Source organism: Mustela lutreola, chromosome 2 (genome assembly GCF_030435805.1).
Source record: "Mustela lutreola isolate mMusLut2 chromosome 2, mMusLut2.pri, whole genome shotgun sequence".
Taxonomy (NCBI): domain Eukaryota; kingdom Metazoa; phylum Chordata; class Mammalia; order Carnivora; family Mustelidae; genus Mustela; species Mustela lutreola.
Window position 1 is genome coordinate 118,435,351 of NC_081291.1, and position 22,543 is coordinate 118,457,893.

The window sequence follows — 22,543 nt, forward strand, 5'->3', positions numbered from 1 at the left end:
ATCTAGACTCTACTGGATGAACCGGTGATGCCTAGGCATCCCTTACCCTCATCTGTGTCACCCAAAGTGGGTCCTTTCTTTCTCTTCATTGTGCTGAAAGTTCACGAACAGAGATGAAATCTACCTTGGCAGTGCTTGGAGGTGGTTTCTCTTTCCAAGCTTAGGCAAATCTTTACTTGAAGGCAGAGAAAGGTCTAGATTCATAAGACTAGTAATACACAGTCTCGTCTTTGTACTAGCAACATTGTAAAATGAGACTAAAGCCCTTAAAGGGTGGTTGTGAGGCTTAAATGACATCTGTGAAATGCCTACCATTGCACCAGGCAGAGTAGTCACTTACTATATGGTGGTGGCAGTTGCTGTACTTGACACTACCTATCACAACCCCGGGCATATGATAGATGTGCAACGGATGTGACTGATTGCTTAGTGATTTACTGGAGAAGGAGGCAGACTATTCTGGCTTGTTCCTTGATTTTGCCAGATATTGGAGCAATGTGATTTGTCAGACATAGGAAATAGATCATAATTAGGAAGGAGAAAATGAGGCACAAAAAGGAGGAGGATGTAGAGGAAGAAGAGAAGACAATAGGAATGTCCGTATTCACAAGAACAATGGAGACCATGACCATTTGTTTTCTTGGGGAAAAGTCAAGGTATGGGTTGTTGCACACTGAGCAGTCATATCTTCTTAGTTACAATGTCAGGATTTTAGTACTGGGAAAGGGAACTTGGAGACCACAGACCCACCTCCTCATAGCCCACATAAAGCAGTTGGGGCCCTGGAAGAGCACATGTTAGAGTTGAGGGACAGAACTGGTTTCTGAGGACAGACACTGCCTGCTACATCTTGTCATAAATTCAGCCAATTCATCTCCATGGAAACCTTTGAAGATTGTGAAGGTGCAGATGTGGGAAAGGAGTGCAGTTTCTTTTCTCTCTCATTCCTATTTATCAGTTTCCTCTGCCCCCTCTTCTTTCCCCCTTCCCACTCTCCCTCCTTTTCATAATTTTCACACATAAGGGCCTGTCCAGGAAGCTGGTCACCAGATCCATAAAGGCCAGAATGCTGCACATCATCTGCCTCCTTAGCAATGTGCTTGTTTCTAGTGATGGAAACTCACAATTGACTCTGGGCACTGGGGTTCTGACTATGATCGTCAAGAAACACTTCTTTGGTTCCTCAAAAATACTTGTGACTCTTGAACAGGCAGAGAAACCACCATGGGAACGCAACCCAGAGTTGTCTTACTTCTTTGTGTCTTTAACCGTTTCCTGGATCTTCAAGTGGTTGCTATGAAAATGGTTTCTCTACTTGGGCAGGCAGAGTGCAGAGACCGCACCTCAGAGGAGAGAGTAATTTTCCACGTGAAACTCAAGTTATATGTGGAGAAACGTCTCTTAACCACAGCTCACAGTTGTTACAGAAAACATAAAAATGTCCTCACATCCCAGGGATGACTGGCCACTATCTGAAATTAGATCCGAGGTGTTTGGGGTCTGGCTTTTTACATGTCAAAGAGGAAAGCTGAGCTTCCTGGCATTGGCTTAGAAGTTGTAATGGGGGCGCCTGGGTGGCTCAGTGGGTTAAGCCGCTGCCTTCGGCTCAGGTCCTGGGATTGAGCCCCACATTGGGCTCTCTGCTCAGCAGGGAGCCTGCTTCTTCCTCTCTCTCTCTGCCTGCCTCTCTGCCTACTTGTGATCTCTCTCTGTCGAATAAATAAAATACAACACACACACACACACACACACACACACACAAAGCCTTAATTCTGCGGGGAAAAAAGAAGTTGTGATGGTCGTGGCATTCTTGCGACCAGATCCTCAGGGTCCCCTGTTGTAGAATGGGTTGAGGAACAACCTGATCCGATTCGCGTTTGCTTAGGCTTTGGCTGTGGAGTTCTGCGGCACGGGGTTAGTCTTTCGCTACCCGTCAGGTAGTATCTGGGGCCATCTGAGGAAGCTGCAGGACGTCGACTGCTGCGGGAGAGCGGCCCAGAGAAGACGCTCCCGGGGCTGACAGGGAGGAGAGCCCCGCGTGGGGTCTCTGCCAGAGCCTTGTTAGGATGGAGCCTCGGCGCGCCTGACCGTGGCAGACGGAGCGGTGGCGCCCTGGAGTAGCTGCACAAAGGAAAAGGCCCATACGGCGGAGATGGGTGTGCGCACATGCGTGCCCAGCCCTGTCGGCGCACAGCCCGCGCTCCCGGCTCCGAGGGCAGGTGCGTCCAGCGCAAGCCGATTACCGCGCGAGACAAGCCCTGGGGTAGGGGCGGCCGTGCGAGCAGCCGGCCCGGCGGGATGGCTGCGCCTCTCCCCGTCAGCCCCCTCCTCGCTTCGGCCACTCTGCAGGCACCTGGCAGGCAAGGAGGGGAGCCGAGGCAGGTGCTCAGACCCCCGGTACCAGCAGGAGCTTCTAAATCGCTGTCTCCTCTCCCCAAAAGCTGCGAGGACGCGCCGTGAGTCGACCCACTCCCGCGGGCTCCGCGCAGGGCCAGGGGCGCAGCTCTCCACCTGGCAAGAGACGGCGCTCGGGCGCGTGCGCGCTCCCGGAGGCGGGGGAGCCGTGGGCGTGGAGGCGGGAGCGCTGGGCGCGCCGCGGGGCGTGAGGCGGCTGGCGCGGAGGAGCAGGGTCCTCGGGCCGCCCGCCGCCTCCGCCCTCCCTTCCTCCCCTCCTCAGCTCCTCGGCTCCTGGGCTCCTCCAGCGCCTCCCGCTCCTCCACCCTGTGCGCGCAGGCTCCGAGCTCCCTCCGCGTACCGGCGGAGCAGCCTTTTTCCTCACCCCACCGGAAGGCGGCGCCGAAGATCCGACCCACCGGGACAGCAAAGCCAGAGAGCGGGGCGCTCCCTCGGCCGGGGCAGCCCGACGCGCAGTTTCAGCGGGATTTGGGGCGACTTGTTTTTCTTACGTCCACAATTGCCATTTCCCTCTCCCCGAAAGCCAGACGTTACGTTGGGAAAGCTGCTGGATTTTAGTCTTTGAGACAATCCCCTGAAGGGCGTGGCTGGCCGAGCGGCCCAGCAAAGTTGGCCTGGGCTGGGAGGGACTCGTTTCGTGCCTGAAGAGAGCGAGGAAGAGCGTGAGGGCAGCGCATCCTCGGGAGGAGATGTCTTTGAAACACCATCCGTGACAGCCGCAGGAACACTTACGTGTTGCTTTGTTTTGTTTACACACTGAGTGGCTTTTCGGTGAAATGCGGTTTTGGTTACAGGAAGAAATGGCCCCCCAGGAGCTCAGCCGGCGACTGGCCACAGTGATCACTCATGTCGGTAAATGGAGCTTCTTTGCCCCTTGCATTTTATTAATGGAGGTGGGGGCGTAGTCTCTGGGGCGGGTCTCCTCCCTGCGCTCGCCGGCACTGGCAGCCCCCCGGCAGCGCCCTGCGTGGGAAGGCGGTGGGGTGCGGGCCGGGCGTCTCGGCCTCGCTGCTGCGGGGGGCGGCCAGTGCCAGGCATCCCTGGGGTTCTTTCTCCACGCCCGGCGGGGCCGGTGCCTTCACCAGGCAGGTGCCTGGTCCCTTGAGGGCTGCTGGGCTGTTAGGATCCGTTACCCGCGCTGACCCGGCGGGGGTGGGGAGTTGTGTCGCCGTTTATGAGATAACGAGAAGGAGAGGGAACTTGAGCGAGTGCAGGTGCTTTGCAGAAACTACTGCCTGCCGCGGAGGCTTGTCCACAAGCCTGCGTAGTGAAACGCAGGTTACGGTGGAGGGTACGCAGCCTGGCGCCCGCGCGCGTTGAAACTAGCTCCTGGAGGTGTCCGCGCACTTGTGGTGATCCCCGGATGACAAGCCAGTGCAGCCTTTAGGAGACTGAGCCGTGTTAATCCTCTTCCGTTGAGTTAAAACAGGGCAGCAGAACATGCATGCCTTGCTCCTGCAATAAGGATTGTGGTGGGAGGACAGGCCCTGTTCAGTAAAGAGGGCATTGAGACAGTGGTACGTGGATTGCTTCTTAGCATTTTCTTCCCTCACATAAAAACACATTCAGGTAGAGATTCTTTGGATGCAGATGACTAGAATTATCGGCATAATTTTCAATGTTGGTCCCTTAATGTTGAGAACCTTCCATAATGCAAATTAGTTTTAAACTCTGGAAGTCTTTACTTCAGTGTTCTGCCCATTTGCTAAAACTGCCTTCTTAGTACTTATATATTATATATTGCTTCAATTAATGGGTTTTGTTGCTCTTTGAGCACCCTAATCCAATGTATTTAGTGCAATAATGATATACATCTTGAATGATACACATGTGGGGATATACTTTGTGAAGATGATTTATCTGGAAAAACCCAGTTTTGATGATTCATTAAAAAAAAAAATTTCTGGTGCCAGCGTGGCTGTGGAACTGGTTTTTCTTTAAGACAGAAGGTCGTGGGGCGCCTGGGTGGCTCAGAGGGTTAAAGCCTCTGCCTTCGGCTCAGGTCATGATCCCAGGGTCCTGGGATCGAGACCCACATTGGGCTCTCTGCTTAGCGAGGAGCCTGCTTCCTCCTCTCTATCTGCCTGCGTCTCTGCCTATTTGTGATCTCTCTCTGTAGAATAAATAAATAAAATCTTAAAAAAAAAAAAAAAAGACAGAAGGTCGTTAGAATCCTACTAGGGAAGGCTGAATGTCAAATGTTGCTGGAGGCAGGATGAAACAAACAGAATTTGGAGTTTGAAATATATTGAATGCTGAAATGATTTTGCTTGAAATTGTGCGTGTGTGCAGTTGCTGTGTAGGGAAAGAGCCGTGGACTGGGGGGTATGACTGTCTGGATTTGAATCCTTCCTGGACAAGTCATTCAGCCTCAGGCTAAAAATGGGAATCTTAAGAATTCTTTCCCACCCAGCTCGAAGCCTATTTGTAAGCTGATACGGGTAAAAGCACCATCTAAAATGTAATGTGTTATTGTTCATATTCCCATATGCCACTAAAGACCTTGGACAGATCACTGGGCCTCTCTCAGCATGAAACTTCCCATCTGTTAAGGGAGGAGGTAGATGTAGATGATTATTAAGGTTCCACTTATTTCTCTGGATGTGGGATCTTCTCAAAGATCTGGTAGGCAGTATTCCTTGGTGAACGCCAGGCTGCCTGTGGGGCCCAGGCTCTGGTATTTTCTCGCCTATCTTGCTCCTTTTTCTAGAGTTCCATGAAGGATACAGACATGAATTTGTTGTAGTTTCTGCTGTCAGAGAGCTTCTCATGACCTCTGGCATTTGTGTGTCTCGCAGTGTTCCGTATACTCCTGTAATCTCACAAACCCGTGAAATAGATTATCATCCCTGTGTTACAAATGAAAAAATTGAGACTTAGTACATCTTTTAAGATTTCAGAGGTAATGAATGGTGGGCTTAGGACCAGAAGGCAACTGTCTAGATGTCTGTCTGGGGATCTGATTGAGGGGGCAGCCAGCCTTTACCTTCATGGAGAGTCTCACTGAGTAACCAGTCTCACTGAGTAACCTAGCATCTGCGAGAGTGGATTGGCTCAGTGTTTGACTGTTCTTTTCAGGCATTTTCTTGCTGAGCAGCCTGAGGGGTGTGATGAGTTGGGAGAGGGTTGAGAAGTGCTGGGAGCAAGACTATGGTGAGAACACTCCCTCGTTCTATACTAAACACTCAGCTGGGTAATAACACTGTGCTTCCATATTCACTCTGCCACCTCTGTGCCCCCAGCCAGTTCTTCCTCTGCTCTGCTTTCACAGTATCTTAGATTTGACAATTCAGATCTGGAATTTGTTGATTCAGTTTCTGAAATAATCTCATGGGTCTCTCTCCTAATGTCCATTCCCACTGAGACCTTCCTGTGACCCGCTTCAGGACTTCATTCCTCCTAACTAACCATTGTCTAAGTCTTCTGCCTCTTCTTTGTTTGCCTCCAACTTATACCAGGAATAAACACACAGCATTTGTATTTTCTAAAACCCTTATTTATTTGAGAGAGGGAGAGACAGTATGAGCAGGGGGAGGGGAAGAGGAAGAGGGACCTCCATCTAGGAGATGGAGCAGATGCTCAACTGAGCCACCTAGGCACCCCCTAAAACCTTTAATTATACCTCTACATTGTCATTCTCTGTAGCTTGGAGTATGAGCTCTTTGTACTTTATTTGGCACTCTTCTGGTTTTTATCCCCTAATAATTAATATTTTTACATGTATGTTTCTTTATTCTTCTTTTACCTTCCTTTTACTTCTTTTTTATGTAAAATTTTTTAAATTTTTTAAATTTATTTATTTTCAGAAAAACAGTATTCATTATTTTTTCACCACACCCAGTGCTCCATGCAATCCGTGCCCTCTATAGTACCCACCACCTGGTACCCCAACCTCCCCCCCCCCCCGCTCCTTTTACTTCTTTTACATTTTTTTACTCTTCTTTACTCTTTACTCTTCTTTCTTTAGCTTTGTTCCACTATATTGTCTGACTCTCTTTCCGCCTCTAAATTTTTTTAAAAAGATTTTATTTATTTATTTGACAGAGAGAGAGATCACAAATAGGCAGAGAGACAGACAGAGAGAGAGATGAGGAGAAGCAGGCTCCCTTCTGAGCAGAGAGCCCTATGTGGGACTCGATCCCAGGCCCCTGGGATCATGACCTGAGCCAAAGGTAGAGGCTTAACCCACTGAGCCACCCAGGCGCCCCACCGCCTCTAAATTTTTGTGTCTGCTTTCTCTCCACCTGGAATGACCCCTTAATATATTTCTCCACACAAAAATAGTAAACACCTTTCAAGCTCAACTCAATGCTTCCTTCTCCAGGTATCTCTGATTCTGCCAGTGGGAAATAAAGACTCCTGCCTCTGAATTCCAAAGTAGATTTTGTTCTACTCTCATAACACCTCTCATTCTCTCCCTTGTGTTATTATGGTTGGTTGGTTTTTGTGTGGTTGTCTTATCTCTGCTCCTAGACTTGACATTACCAGTCTGTTGTTACCTAACAGCCTCCCTCTAAGGAAATGCAGAATAAGTGTTTGTTGAATAAATGAATGATTTGTTGTGCCTTGGGATGGACTTTGAGTATTGACTAATGCCAGGCAGGTTTAAAAAAAATTTTTTTTTTAATTTTTTAAGGGCAATTCTGAAGTGTTTATAGACTTGCTTCCTAAATCCAATTTTTAAGTAAACATTAAGCCCCTTAAATGTTCTTCATATGATGTCATTCACTGTGGGGACCTCCTTTGAATTTTGTTAGTTTGTTGGATACCTGCAAAAAATATGCATCTCACATGTGGAAAGTGTCCAGACGTGTTTAACCCATGCAGTACGCGGTAGGAATATCCTTTTCCCTTTTTTCTAGACCATAGAATCACGTTGGTTCATTTACAGAATTTCAGTATCAAAAAAAGAGTAAAACACCAGATGGCTTCACTGGCAAATTCTACCAAACATTTAAAGAAGAATAAATACCAATTCACAACCCTTCTCAACAATAGAAGAGGAGGGAGCACTTCTCATTTTATCAGGCAAGTATTACCCTAATACCAAAATCATACGAAGATATTATAAGAATAGAAAACTATAGGCCAGTATCTCTTATGAATGTAGATATGAAAAGCTTCAACAAAATACTAGCACCAAATCCAGCAACATATAAAAAGGATTATACACCATGACCATATATGGTTTATCCCAGGCACACAAGGCTGATTTAACATCTGAAAATCAATTGGTGTCGTACACCTTATCAGTAGACTAAAGAACAAAAACTTCATAAGCATCTCAATAGTGACAGAAAAGTTATTTGACAAAATTTCATACCTTTTTGTGATTTACAAAATACCCGACAAGCTGATCCCCCTAAGCATTTGTAATCAGATGGCAACTGGGGCAGTAGCTGGGGCTGTGTGGATGGCGTCTTGGTGTACCCTCATGTGGTCTCTTTTTCCATGGTGGCATCTCATCTTCCAGGTCCTCTTCATGTGGCCGTTTTCCAGCAGGGTAGTCTAGACTTCTTACCTCAAAGCTCAGGTCTCTGATGGGGATGAAGCAGAAGCTGCCAGGACTTCTTGATCACTGGGCTTGAAGTTCTGTGAAGTCACTTCCAAGTTCTTTTTGTTGGGGTGGTCCCAGGCCCAGCCCACATTCAAGGGGAGGAGGCACAAGTTCTTATTCCTGATGGCAGGATCCGCATGCCCCACCATGAGGGGTGGAAGTGTTAGTTGCCGTATCCATTTTCCATGGCTGCTATGATAAATCACCCCAAACTTTTTTTGAAATTTTTTAATTTTATTTTTTATAAACATATAATGTATTTTTATCCCCAGGGGTACAGGTCTGTGAATCGCCAGGTTTACACACTTCACAGCACTCACCAAAGCACATACCCTCCCCAGTGTCCATAACCCCACCCCCCCAAACCCCCTCCCCCCAGCAACCCTCAGTTTGTTTTGTGAGACTAAGAGTCACTTATGGTTTGTCTCCCTCCCAACCCATCTTGTTTCATTTATTCTTCTCCGACCCCCTTAACCCCCCATGTTGCATCTCCACTTCCTCATATTAGGGAGATCATATGATAGTTGTCTTCCTCTGCTTGACTTATTTCGCTAAGCATGATACCCTCTAATTCCATCCACGTCATCGCAAATGGCAAATTCATTTCTTTTGATGGCTGCATAGTATTCCATTGTGTATATATACACCACATCTTCTTTATCCATTCATCTATTGATGGACATCTAGGTTCTTTCCATAGTTTGGCTATTGTGGACATTGCTGCTATAAACATTAGGGTGCATGTGCCCCTTCGGATCACTACATTTGTATCTTTAGGGTAAATACCCAGTAGTGCAATTGCTGGGTCATAGGGTAGTTCTATTTTCAACATTTTGAGGAACCTCCATGCTGTTTTCCAGAGTGGTTGCACCCAGCTTACATTCCCACCAACAGTGTAGGAGGGTTCCCTTTTCTCTGCATCCTCGCCAGCATCTGTCATTTCCTGACTTGTTCATTTTAGCCATTCTGACTGGTGTGAGGTGATATTTCATTGTGGTTTTGATTTGTATTTCCCTGATGCCAAGTGATGTGGAGCACTTTTTCATGTGTCTGTTGGCCATCTGGATGTCTTCTTTGCAGAAATGTCTCTTCATGACTTCTGCCCATTTCTTGATTGGATTATTTGTTCTTTGGGTGTTGAGTTTGCTAAGTTCTTTATAGATTTTGGACACTAGCCCTTTATCTGATATGTCGTTTGCAAATATCTTCTCCCATTCTGTCAGTTGTCTTTTGGTTTTGTTAACTATTTCCTTTTCTGTGCAAAAGCTTCTGATCTTGATGAAATCCCAATAGTTCATTTTTGCCCTTGCTTCCCTTGCCTTTGGCGATGTTCCTAGGAAGACGTTGCTGCAGCTGAGGTCGAAGAGGTTGCTGCCTGTGTTCTCCTCAAGGATTTTGATGGATTCCTTTCTCACATTGAGGTCCTTCATCCATTTTGAGTCTATTTTCGTGTGTGGTATAAGGAAATGGTCCAATTTCATTTTTCTGCATGTGGCTGTCCAATTTTCCCAGCACCATTTATTGAAGAGGCTGTCTTTTTTCCATTGGACATTCTTTTCTGCTTTGTCGAAGATTAGTTGACCATAGAGTTGAGGGTCTATTTCTGGGCTCTCTTATTCTGTTCCATTGATCTATGTGTCTGTTTTTGTGCCAGTACCATGCTGTCTTGATGACAGCTTTGTAATAGAGCTTGAAGTCCGGTATTGAATCACCCCAAACTTATTGGCTTAAAACAGCACAAATTCTTTTTATTACAGTTCTGTAGCTCAGACATTGAGACAGGTCTCACCAGGCTGAAATCAAGGTGTCAGCCAGGGCAGCATTCTTTTCTGAAGGTGCTGTGGGGAATCCTTTCTCTTGCTTTTTCTAGCTTTTAGAAGCTGCATGCATTTCTAGGCTTGTGGCCCCTTTCCTCCATCTTGCTCCAAAGCCAGCAACATCTGGCTAGTCTTTCTCGTATCTCCATCTCCATTTTTTTCTCTTTTGTCTTTGTCTTCCATTTTTAAGGATTCTTGGGATTACCCTGGCCTTCCTTATTTTAAGGTCAGCTGCTTAGCAGCCTTCATTCCATCTGCAACTTTAATTCTCTTTGCCATGTAACCTGACCTACAGTGTCTGGGCATTAGGATGCAGATATCTTGGGGGTGGGGGCATGGTTTGAAGGAGTTTTTCTGCTGTCACATATGCCACCTTGGAGACTAGCTACCTCATTGCTCCACCGAGCACTGGTGATGTGTATTGTGACTTATGCCTTTGAGTTGTTCATATTGGGATAGTAGGAAGAATAGTGGAATTTCATTTTTTTGGTAACCTGTGTCAAGCATAGGAGTTACTCAGATACATAGTGGCGATCTAAAGACTGAATGTATGCCATTGTGTTTATGATCTGAAATGCCGGATTTTGGTGAAGGGCACCAAGCATGTATTAACGAAAATGTTGTCATGATAATAACCACAATCCATGTTATAGAAAATGGTCATTCATTGTATTAGGATTTCTTAGAATCATTGTCTAGACAATATTGACTCTGGAGGTGACCATCTTTTCTAATGTGGAGAATGTCAGTGATGATTCGTGCCTTTCCAGATGTGAACTAAGACTGCACAGTCTTTGCCAGCAAACAGCTTTAGCCCATTACTTTCCCTTCAAGTCTTGGTTCCCTCACATGTAAAATGCAGATAATCCCCATCTCACAGGATTGGTAGAAGATGAATGTGTAAATAGTGCCTTGTGAATGCCTCATTCTGTTGGAGGGAGAAACTGGAGAAGCAGAGATAATGAGAATGGCTTTACATACAAGGACAGCTTATCTACTTTGTTTTTTGTCCTAGTACATCATAGGCACCATCAGTGTCCTTCTCTTCCTCTTGGCACCCACCTTCTTGTGGGAGGCTGTTCCAGGGGGCTGAAGGCTAATCCTGACATGTTGCTTTAGAGAAAAGTATGTTCTCACTATCTGGGGCCACCTCTCTGCTTTCTCCTTTGTAGTGCCAAAAGCAAAACTCAGAAGCAGAACCCGATTACCTGACTCTTGGCCCTTGAGACACCCTAATGTCTTCCCACTGGTGGTAGCAGGTTATAAAAACACAGGAGAGGGGAGTATTGCTACCAGCAAGCGTTCTTCCTCCTAGTCTTGGAGAGGACCTCTCCCATCATGATGGCTTCTATTTCCAGAGTGTCTGCAGGTTGTGACTGAGCTTATTAGCCAGGGAGTCTGATCTGCTTTCAACAGTTGCACTACTAAAGCTTTAGTCCTTCAGTTCACTGCTGGCTTCCAGACCAGAATTCTACACGGTCTGACCTTGAAAAAGCCTGTGGAGTTAACAACCTAACCAAAGGCACAGATTTCAAGCAAGAAACTAGAAAGTCCAAGAAGAAGTGTTTCAACTTCAACTGTTTAGAAATATTGGCTAAATTTATTGATTGTTAGTTAGTTTTCATGTATGCTTCTGTATCTTTACAGCTCTGGAAAGTAGGCGTTATTACTTTCATTTTGAAGATGTCAAAACTGCAAATTAAAAAACAAGTTCAGTAATTTGCTTAAAGCCATCGTGTTACAAGAGATAGAGAGTCAGGATCTGTCAGATCTGATTTCAAAGTTTATGTTCTATTATACCAAGGCAAAAATTCTTACTGCTGCTTGAAAGTAATTTTTTTAAAAAGCTGGGTTTTTATGTTAATTTGGTATTGGGGAAGGATTTCTGCCTCGCCATCCCATTGTCTGCTCCCCGAGGACAGGGAGATGTCTGAGTCATCTGTATATCCTGAGGTTTGGCTCCGTACTTGGCACTGTTCATGAAAAAGCTCTTTCTTTTGTTTGTTCTATTTGAGTGATTGGAAAACATCCTCGTTTAGGTCCACCCACCTGCTAGCCTCCCTGGGTCTCCCTTTCTTCTGTCTAGGTCCCATTTGTGATTACTCTTTTTTTCTTTTTTTTTAAAAAGATTTTATTTATTTATTTGGCAGACAGAGATCACAAGTAGGCAGAGAGGCAGGCAGAGAGAGAGGGGGAAGCAGACTCCCTGCTGAGCAGAGAGCCCAATATAGGGCTTGATCTCAGGACCCTGAGATCATGACCTGAGCCGAAGGCAGAGGCTTTAACCCACTGCACCACCCAGACGCCCCACCATTTGTGATTACTCTTACCAGCAGTACTCTGCCTGCTTGTCTGAATCTCCAGGGCTTCCCTAAAGCCTGGCCTTCCCAGGAGCCCTTCACGGGATGGGCCAGGCCAGGCCAGCCTCCCTGTCTTTTCTGAATGCCTATAATAGTTGGTATCCCTCTCATATGTGTTTTTGAGCATTTGACTACAGTCTAGCTTGGATTTTTCCTTTTTATTCCAAGTACTGATATATATTTTAGTTGTTGGTTGGACATGTTCTCAAGTCTTATGTAATAGCATAGGCATGTCTTACTTAAGGGTAGAAATCCCAACTAAGATTGCTTAATGGCCTGGTAGGCTAAATTAAACCCATTATAGGAGATCAAGAATCACATGTTAATTGGATGGAAAAGATGTCTTTATTCCCTGAATTTCCTCATCTCTAATGTAGGGTGATACTTTTATCAGTCCCTCTGTTTATTTTACAATTTGGAATGATCCTATGTAGTGAAAGTAGTTAAACAGAAATCCTTTGAGGACTGTAGCAAAAGAGACTCCATGAGTATAGAATGACTTCAATTGTTTGCTTTATGGACTAGCAGGAGAAGCATGAGAAGGAGTGTTTTATTGACCCTCTAGTCTAGTCAAGAGGAGTACTCTACTCGTAGGCCCCTAGTACTCACTAGAAACTGCAACCCGAGTGGTGCAAGCTTGCTCTGCAGGGCACAGGTTGAAAAAAGGATGCCTGCAGGATGAAGCAGTGGGGCCAGCACAGCTGAGGAAGGGAGGCAGCGGTGGCAGAGGTTCTGAGAAGGCCTCCGGACTCCGGGCCTTCACTGTGACAGCAGCAGCAATTGTGAACAGCAGCCTTGAGGAGGGTGGAAGCGTGTGTCCTTCTCCTGAGGATCAGCCCCTGTCCTTGCCTCTTGCTTTGGGATGAGCCAGGGCTGTCCAGAGATGCTGGAGAGAAAGGCAGAGTCCCTGAAGAGCCTGCCTCCTATGCAGTGTGCTTTGGAGATGGTGAAGCCATCATGTAGTGAGGGGCTGCTGCTCCACATTCTGTCACTGCTGTAGGTACGGAATGAAGTCTCATGACTCACTGGAGCTGGGCTGTGTTTGCAGGGGCTTTAAAATAATTTGAACCAGATTTTTGGGCAGACATTCTTTGGGAGAGTTTTCTATGCCTCCCCCAGAAGTAGGGATTTTTATTTGTTTTCTTTTAATCTTCTTCAAGCTGCAGTGGGTCTTCACCTGTACCCTAGAGTCCAGTTAAAGGGCTGCTAAACCCCTCCCTCATGCCCCCCCACCCCCCCGCATCTGAAGGCTTTTTCCACAGGGAGAAATAAGCTTTTCCTGGGCATCTCCTCTCCTCCTGGTCTGCCCCCCCCCCCCCCCCCCCGAGGCTCTCTCCAGACTCCCGGCCTGCAACCACTCTAGGGAGAAGAGCCTGCAGGTAGCTAGGAGCTCCCCTTACATCCCGGCTCATGTTAGCCCATACTTAAAACCTTCCACAATTCATTTAAATCTTTTAGGTGATTTCTTTTTATTTGTTTATATAGGTTCTGGACAGGTTATAATTTTGTAGTTTATCTGGCTTTTTCTTGGTGTCAGGGTAAGAGTGAGCACTCTTTTCCAACATTCTGAGTTCCAGGGGGAAAGCAGAATGTCTCCTTGGCTTTTCACCTTATGTATATTTCACAGGGAAAATGTGCTTCATTCACAGAGCCTCCTTTCATCACAGTATTGTTACAGGCAAGCTACTAGGAACTTTGCAAACTATGTTAGTAAATTGGGTCTCAAAATTTTTCCTTTTTGTTTTCCCAGGTGGTGGGGATCTTGGATGTTAAAAAAAACTGCAGTTCACTTTTAAGAGTGCTCAGCTTGGGGGCATCTGGGTGGCTCAGTGGGTTAAAGCCTCTGCCTTCAGCCCGGGTCATGGCCCCAGGCCCCGGGTCCTGGGTCCTGGGATCGAGCCCCACATTGGTCCTGGGATCGAGCCCACATTGGGCTCTCTGCCCAGTGGGGAGCCTGCTTCCCTTCCTCTCTCTCTCTGCCTGCCTCTTTGCCTACTTTGTGATCCCTGTCTGTCAAAAAAAAAAAAAAAAAAAAAAGAGTGCTCAGCTGGATGAAAATGCTTCCTCCCATCTATTATCCAGGAACTAGCTAAGCACAGGGATCTCTCTTGTCCAGGAATCATGGGTATTAGGCACAGTTATCGGATGCCTGGCCCCCTAAATACGGCCTCCCTTGGCCTGCCTTGGCCAGGGGCCTACATTTGTGCTATAAAGGCCCATCTGTGTTTCTTATTTTTAAAAAAGGCATCAAGTAGTCTGAAATTTCTGCTGAATTAATAATTAATGTAGCTAATGTAAAAATCTCTGCCAGGATAGTTGAAATCATTGAGGATCAAAATGGAAATGGTCCTGCTTCTCTTGGGATTTTTCCTGAAGGGTAAGGCTGTTGTCATGTCTGTTTCCCTCTAGATGTTAGTGAGTATGGCCCAGCCAGAGAGCCTTGAGCCTAGTCTGGCACCATGGACTAGCTCATCCCAAATGGGTGTAGGTTATCTTTCTGCTTATTTTAAAAGGTAGGAATTGATTGATTTTAATGAATCTAAAAAGCAAGACTATCTCATTATCGTAGACTTGCTGAATTCAAGCACTTATTTCTTACTAACAGGCAATAATGATTATAATAAGCTTTAGAGATTTTGGAATTTAACACACTGATGTTACTAAAGATGTGTATATTTAATTCAGATTAACAAAGGACAAAATAGTTTGTTTTGTAGCACTCTGCTAGTGGTGGCAAGGCCAGGCTTTCAACTCAGACAGATTTGGCTCCAGAATTTGAACTCCTGAGCACTATTACTCAAGTGTTCCATACTCTCCAGGCTGTGGAGTATGGGAACCTCAAAATAGGAAGCTCCATGGGCCTCATCAACAAGATGTACAGTGGAGAACTGAGGTGGCTGGGCATCTCTCCCTGATGTTACCTAGTCTGGTCTCTGCTTCTCTATGGTGTCTGTAACATTCTTCTGCTTCTCTCTGCAGACTAGCCCTCTGTTCTTTTATCAATGAGTATGGACTCCACATGGTCACTCCGGCCAGATCCCCTTCCAGATCTAGAGAAATCACTAACTGATTCTCAGTCTCTGGATCTGTCTGTACATAGTCTCTTTCTGGAGAGCCTGGTTGGCCCAGCTCAGAGGAAACTTAGACATTTCTGATCGTATCAGCTGTGGGTTCAGAAATTTGTTTGGTCTTGGATTGGGGAGGAAGTCCTCAGAGCAGAGGGCTTTAAGCTGTGCACTCACCTCTCAGAACAAGTGTGGTAACTTGGAAGGCACTTTCAACCTTTAGAATCAGTAAGAGTACTGGGCGCCTGGGTGGCTCAGTGGGTTAAGCTGCTGCCTTCGGCTCAGGTCATGATCTCAGGGTCCTGGGATCGAGTCCCGCATTGGGCTCTCTGCTCAGCAGGGAGCCTGCTTCCTTCTCTCTCTCTCTGCCTGCCTCTCAGTGTACTTGTAATTTCTCTCTGTCAAATAAATAAATAAAATCTTTAAAAAAAAAAAAGAATCAGTAAGAGTATGAAATACTTGGACAGTTTTAAGGGCTAGCTCTGGGCAAAATAGAAACCACTCCCTTTGTGCACTGTACTGCTTCTTTCTTTGGGCTATATTCCAGGGCCCACTGCCTTTGTGTGGCCACCTGGGTACTTAGGCACCACAACTACATCAAGAAACCAACTGGTCAGTGAAAAGATTTTTGGAGAGTGCCAACCATGAGCAAGGCTCTGTGGCAGGCTTATAGCCTGTGAGCTGTTTGGAGGTTGAAGTTGTGAACTTCCGTGATTCAAGAAAGCTGTATACTAGATTTATGACTTGAGCTTGTTCGGAAGGAAGGAGAAGATTTAGGCTGATAGAGAGGGGAAAGCATTCTAAGTGGGTGGGGTAAGGGAATGGCTACTTTTGGTTAACTGCGCTGGTCTTCCTGTGCTGGGTGTCCTGTTTATTCCATTCTCTGCATAGAACTCACTGGACAACTGAGAAGCTTTAAGCTTTACCTTGAAAAAAGGAATGACCTCAAGCTGGAAGGTAGATCTATATATGGTATCTCACTTTCTTTCCTTCTGAATATAGATCCTTTTTCTGGGGGAGAGAAGTTGTAGAGGCTAGACGATATGGAAATAATATTAAAAATGATGTTGTCAGGTGCCTGGGTGACTCAGTCGGCTGAGCATCTGCTCTCGGTTCAGGTCATAACCCCCAGGAGGCTCCCTGCTCTTGTGCGTGTGCTCTCTCTGTGTCAAATAAACAAACAAATAAATCTTTTAAAAAATGGTGGTATCATCGCCACCATTTATTTTAATGTCACATATTGTGCTTTAGCCACACTATTGATTTCATTAAATTTAGTCAGAAGTACAGTCCTTTTTTTTTTTTTTTTTTTTTTAATTTTTTATTTTTTATAAACATATATTTTTTATAAACATATATTTTTATCCCCAGGTCTGTGAATCACCAGGTTTACACACTTCACAGCACTCACCAAATCACATACCCTCCCCAATGTCCATAATCCCACCCCCTTCTCCCCAACCCCCTCCCCCCGGCAACCCTCAGTTTGTTTTGTGAGATTAAGAGTCACTTATGGTTTGTCTCCCTCCCAATCCCATCTTGTTTCATTTATTCTTCTACCCATTTAAGCCTCCATGTTGCATCACCACTTCCTCATATCAGGGAGATCATATGATAGTTGTCTTTCTCTGCTTGACTTATTTCGCTAAGCATGATACGCTCTAGTTCCATCCACGTTGTTGCAAATGGCAAGATTTCATTTCTTTTGATGGCTGCATAGTATTCCATTGTGTATATATACCACATCTTCTTGATCCATTCATCTGTTGATGGACATCTAGGTTCTTTCCATAGTTTGGCTATTGTGGACATTGCTGCTATAAACATTCGGGTGCATGTGTCCCTTTGGATCACTACATTTGTATCTTTAGGGTAAATACCCAATAGTGCAATTGCTGGGTCATAGGGCAGTTCTATTTTCAACATTTTGAGGAACCTCCATGCTGTTTTCCAGAGTGGCTGCACCAGCTTGCATTCCCACCAACAGTGTAGGAGGGTTCCCCTTTCTCCGCATCCTCGCCAGCATCTGTCATTTCCTGACTTGTTGATTTTAGCCATTCTGACTGGTGTGAGGTGATATCTCATTGTGGTTTTGATTTGTATATCCCTGATGCCGAGTGATATGGAGCACTTTTTCATGTGTCTGTTCGCCATCTGGATGTCTTCTTTGCAGAAATGTCTGTTCATGTCTTCTGCCCATTTCTTGATTGGATTATTTGTTCTTTGGGTGTTGAGTTTGCTAAGTTCTTTATAGATTCTGGACACTAGTCCTTTATCTGATATGTCGTTTGCAAATATCTTCTCCCATTCTGTCAGTTGTCTTTTGATTTTGTTAACTGTTTCCTTTGCTGTGCAAAAGCTTTTGATCTTGATGAAATCCCAGTAGTTCATTTTTTCCCTTGCTTCCCTTGCCTTTTGCGTTGTTCCTAGGAAGATGTTGCTGCGGCAGAGGTCGAAGAGGTTGCTGCCCGTGTTCTCCTCAAGGATTTTGATGGATTCCTTTCGTACATTGAGGTCCTTCATCCATTTTGAGTCTATTTTTGTGTGTGGTGTAAGGAAATGGTCCAATTTCATTTTTCTGCATGTGGCTATCCAATTTTCCCAGCACCATTTATTGAAAAGGCTGTCTTTTTTCCATTGGACATTCTTTCCTGCTTTGTCGAAGATTAGTTGACCATAGAGTTGAGGGTCTATTTCTGAGTACAGTCCTTTTTTAATGGAGGAGAAATTTGAGGGCTAAGTAGATTAAGAAACTTGTTTGTGGTCAAACTGAGTGGAATTAAAAGTCAGGTTTGGCAGGCTTCAAGGCCTTGGTTTAATTTCTCATTACAGAAGAGCATATAAACCAATAAAGTATAGATGTGTTATTAGTGAGTTTTAAAAAATCTCTTGGAAAACCTAATGGAAGCTAAAAGCATTAATCCCCTGAGTGTAAGTATTTTACCCACCACTTGAAATGTTCATTTATTAATAGTCACTTTCTTCCAAATAAAACTACCATTAAAAATGTAGTGTCTGGGTTGCTCAGTGGGTTAAGCCTCTGCCTCGGCTCAGGTCATGATCTCAGAGTCCTGGGGTGGAGCCCCGAATCAGGATCTCTGCTCAGCAGGGGGCCTGTATCCACCCCCTCCATGTCTCTGCCTGCCTCTCTGCCTACTTGTGACATCTCTCTCTCTATCAAATAAATAAATAAAATCTTAAAAAAAAGTGAAGATTAAATTTATAGTCTTTAAGTAAGCAAAAGTAATAAATGTGTAACACTTTGACAGGAATAAGCCTTTGTGAAAGAAGAAATTTTTAGGAGTGCTGTCTGCATGTACTTCTGGTGCTAACCACCAGAACCTTAGGGAAAAACAGTCTAGTAAAGTTATAACCCCCAGTTACAATGGCAAGGCAACAGCACATGCAGGTGCTTTTTTTTTTTTTAGTACAGAAGAGCCACTGAGTCTAAAGGACTTTACTATGAGGGAGAGTCAAGCACAAAGTATACATAGGTGGACAAAGGACAGGTGCCCCACATGTTAGAGCACATTGGGCTAACATGCACATTGGGCATGTTAGAGCACATTGCCCAGCCTACGAGAGTTCCCTCTGGATTTCTTTGTCCAGGTGTCTGAGCCCAGATCATGTTCAGCTGAGGTTTTGGTTTGTGTGTCTTTTTGTTTGTTTGTTTATATGTTATCAGATCAGTCTAAATTCGTTTTAGCCCTTTTCTCTTTCTGTACCCAAGAAGGCTAGAATTAATTCAGTCACTGAGGGGAAAGAGTTCCTTCTGCCCTTGTCTCCCTCCTTATGTAAGGCCTGATTTGAGACTAACCACATTTACGGAGGCCTCCAGGGCTGGGCATGAGGGCAGGTGCTAGGGACAGGTGTGAAGGAGCGACTGTGACCCCTGTGACCTACCCCACTGCAGCCCCACTGCTGTTCCCCAGGGACTGCAGGAGTGAAAGGTGTTTTCCTGGACCTTACAGTCTATGGAGGAGGCAGATGTTAAGCTGTAAGCTCCAGGAGGAAAATTTTGGGCAAAGTTAGCCATCATTCCCTAGTTCCTCCCTTTTCTCGTTGCACTTCTCTTCTTGTGGTCTTCCAGTATCCCTGCTTCTTTTCCCTTCCATATTAGCTCTTTTGCTTTTGCATCTGGTTGATTTAGGTGTGAAACTCAGTTCTTCCTCAATATTTCAAAAGTCATGTACACAGAAGATGAGAGGGTTCAGGAGAATATTTTGAAGATGGGAGAGGAGACATTTAGGGTCAGGAAACACAGACATTATGTTTTTATGGTTTTGTTTTTTCTCTTGCCCATTCCATTCCGTTTCATTCCATTCCATTCATTTCATATGTTAGTCACCATACAGTACATCAGTAGTTTTTGATCTAGTATTCCATGATTCATTGTTTGCATATAATACCCAGTGCTCCAAGCCATACATGCCCTCCTTAATACCCATCACTGGGCTAACCCATCCTCCCACCCCGAAACCCTCAGTTTTTTCCTAAAGTCTATAGTTTCTCATAGTTTGTCTCCCCTTCTAATTCCCCCCACTTCATTTTTCCCTTCCTTCTCCTAATGTCCTCCATGCTATTTCTTATGTTCCACAAATAAGTGAAACCATATGATAATTGTCTTTTTCTGCTTGACTTATTTCACTTAGCATAATCCCCTCCAGTTCCATCCATAGACACTTTGAAATGGAGCTGGAAATATAAATTTTTATTTTTTATTTATTTTATTTTATTTTTTTAAGAATTTACTTATTATTTGACAGAGAGAGAGATGTGAGAAAGAGAACACAAGCAAGGGGAGTGGGAGAGGGAGAAGCAAGCTTCCCGCTGAGCAAGGAACTGGAGGCAGGGCTCTATTCCAGGACCCTGTGATCATGACCCAAGCTGAAGGCAAATGCTTAATGACTGAGCCACACAGGCACCCTGAGACATCAATTTTTATTTTAGTTTTTCAAAAGATATTCTTTATTTATTTGAGAGAGAGAGAAAGAGAGAGGGAGAGTCAGAGGGAGAAGCAGACTCCCTACTGAGCACAGAACCCTATGCGGGACTTGATCCCAGGACTCCAGAATCATCACTCAAGCTGAAGGCAGTTGCCCAAACAACTGATCCACACAGGCGCTCAGAACATTACTTTTTAAAATGTCCTCTGGCCCCCCAGCTGCTGGGGGTTTCACTGGCCCCTGGAGTCACCTTTTCACTGGCTTCTTCCCTCCCCATTGCTCCCTTCACTTTCCTCTTTCTTGCTCCCTCACTGGTGAGAAAGCTCTGGTACAGGACTGGACTAGAAAGATGGCCCTCCTAAATTCCCCTACCCACATCCCTCTACTTGTCATTCGATTTGTTTCCATTACGGTATTTGTCCCTCCAGCAACCAAAAGAAGCTTTGCTTACAAAGGAGGAAAAAAAATCCCTGAGGCTGTAAAATGGGATTTAGACCTTGACTAATGGTGCAGAGATGAGAAGGAAAATTCCACTATTCACACTTGCTCTGCCCTTCAGATGTGGCATGAGCATTTTCTCCTTCTGCGCCTTGGGAAAACCAAACCAGATTTTAAAGAGAAAGATCATGTTCATCATTTCCTATGGCTTTGTGGTACAACCTAAAAAAGAAGTGGAAGAAATGAGAGAGGAATGAACATTATGTGGCTTTCATAAAAGCTTTAAAAATGGTTTATAAAAATAATACATGGTCTGTGTTTAAGGTTTGGAAGAGTCAATTTTAAGATGTCAATCCTTCCCAAATTGATCTATAAATTAAACATGACTTTAGTCCCAAGTTTATCAAGTTTGTTTTTTGTAGAAATCAACTACAGATTCTAAAATTTATAATCAATAAGAGGTACTACAGTAGGCAAAAATCATTATAATAGTCAAAATCTTTTGAAAAAAAAAAAAAAAAAACAAAGTTGGAAGACTCACATTACTTAATTCCAAGACTTACTACAAAGCAAAGTAATCAAGATAGTGGGGTATTGGTGAAAGGATAGACAGAATGGAACAGAATAAAGAATCCAGAAATATTTCCAAATATGGTCAATTGATTTTAGACAAAGGTATGAAGCAATTCAGTGGAGTAAAGTGTAAAGGCAATTTCAACAAAAGGTGCTGGAACATTTAGACATCTGGGTACAAAAAAAAAAAAAATCTTGACCTATACTTCACCCCATACACACCAGTTAACTCGAAGTGGATCATGTACCAGGGCACCTGAGTGGCTTGGTCAGTTAAGCACTGCCTCTTGTTTTCTGTTCCGGTAGTGCTCTCAGGGTCACAAGATGGATCCTCACTTTGGCTTTGGGGTCAGGCTTCAGCTCAGGGGGAAGCCTACTTGGGATTGTCTCTCTCTCCCTCTCCTTCTGCCCCTCCCTTCTGCTCTTGCATGTGTGCCCTCTCCTTCTCTCTCAAAATAAATAATAACATCTTTTAAAAAAATGGATCATGTACCAAAATGTAATACCTAATTGGACTTAATAAAAATTAAAAATATTTCCTCTGCAAAAAACACTGTTAAGAGAATGAAAACATTACTCCCTGGGGAAAAAAATTTGGGAATCATATGTCTAACAAAATACTTCTATCCAGAATATGTAAAGAACTTTCAAACTCAACAATAAATGAAAATCAAAAACCCAACTTAAAAATGGATAAAAAAAATTGAATGGATACTTCCCCATAGAGGATACACAGATGAAAAGAAGCATTGGAAAATATGCTCAACATCAGTAGTCATCAGAGAAGTCACACACCCAATAGAGTGGTTAAAAAAATGGCAATACCAAGTCATGTGATGATGAGAAGTGTCTGGATCTCCCACACAGTATGTTGGTGGAAGTGTAAAATGGTATGGCTGCTTAGAAAACAAGAATCTTTATGGAAGCGCTTATAGCAGCTTGATTCTTAATCACTAAAAGCTGGAAACAACCCAAATGTCTCTCGTCTGGGGAATGGGTAAACAATTTGTGGCACATCTGTACAATGGAATATTCAACAATAAAAAGAAGTTATTGAGGGGCACCTCGGTGGCTCAGTGGGTTAAAGCCTCTGCCTTCGGCTCAGGTCATGGTCCCAGGGTTTTGGGATTGAGCCCCACATCAGGCTCTCTGCTCGACGGGGAGCCTGCTTCCTCCTCTCTCTCTCTCTCTGCCTATCTCCTCTGCCTACTTGTAATCTGTCTGTCAAATAAATAAATAAAAATCTTTAATAAAAAAAAGAAGTTATATGCACAACATGAATAAATCTGAAATACATTATGCTAAGGAAAGACATGAGACATGGCATACTAAATGCCATATTATATGGCATTTGGAAAAGGTAAAACTATTA

At 44.6% G+C, this 22,543-nt stretch overlaps 1 protein-coding gene across 3 annotated transcripts in view; it reads left to right on the forward strand.

Moving 5' to 3' along the window:
- The first annotated feature begins 2,022 nt into the window (after positions 1-2,022).
- MCF2L2 (MCF.2 cell line derived transforming sequence-like 2) overlaps positions 2,023-22,543 on the forward strand; it is a 254,225-nt gene continuing 233,704 nt past the window's right edge. The window contains exon 1 of one of the 3 annotated variants that reach the window (XM_059163358.1): positions 2,023-3,267. In XM_059163358.1, coding sequence (XP_059019341.1) covers positions 3,192-3,267 — 76 coding nt within the window. In that variant the 5' untranslated portion in view covers positions 2,023-3,191. The remainder of the gene's footprint in view (positions 3,268-22,543) is intronic. The other 2 variants (XM_059163355.1, XM_059163356.1) reach the window with 2 other exon arrangements.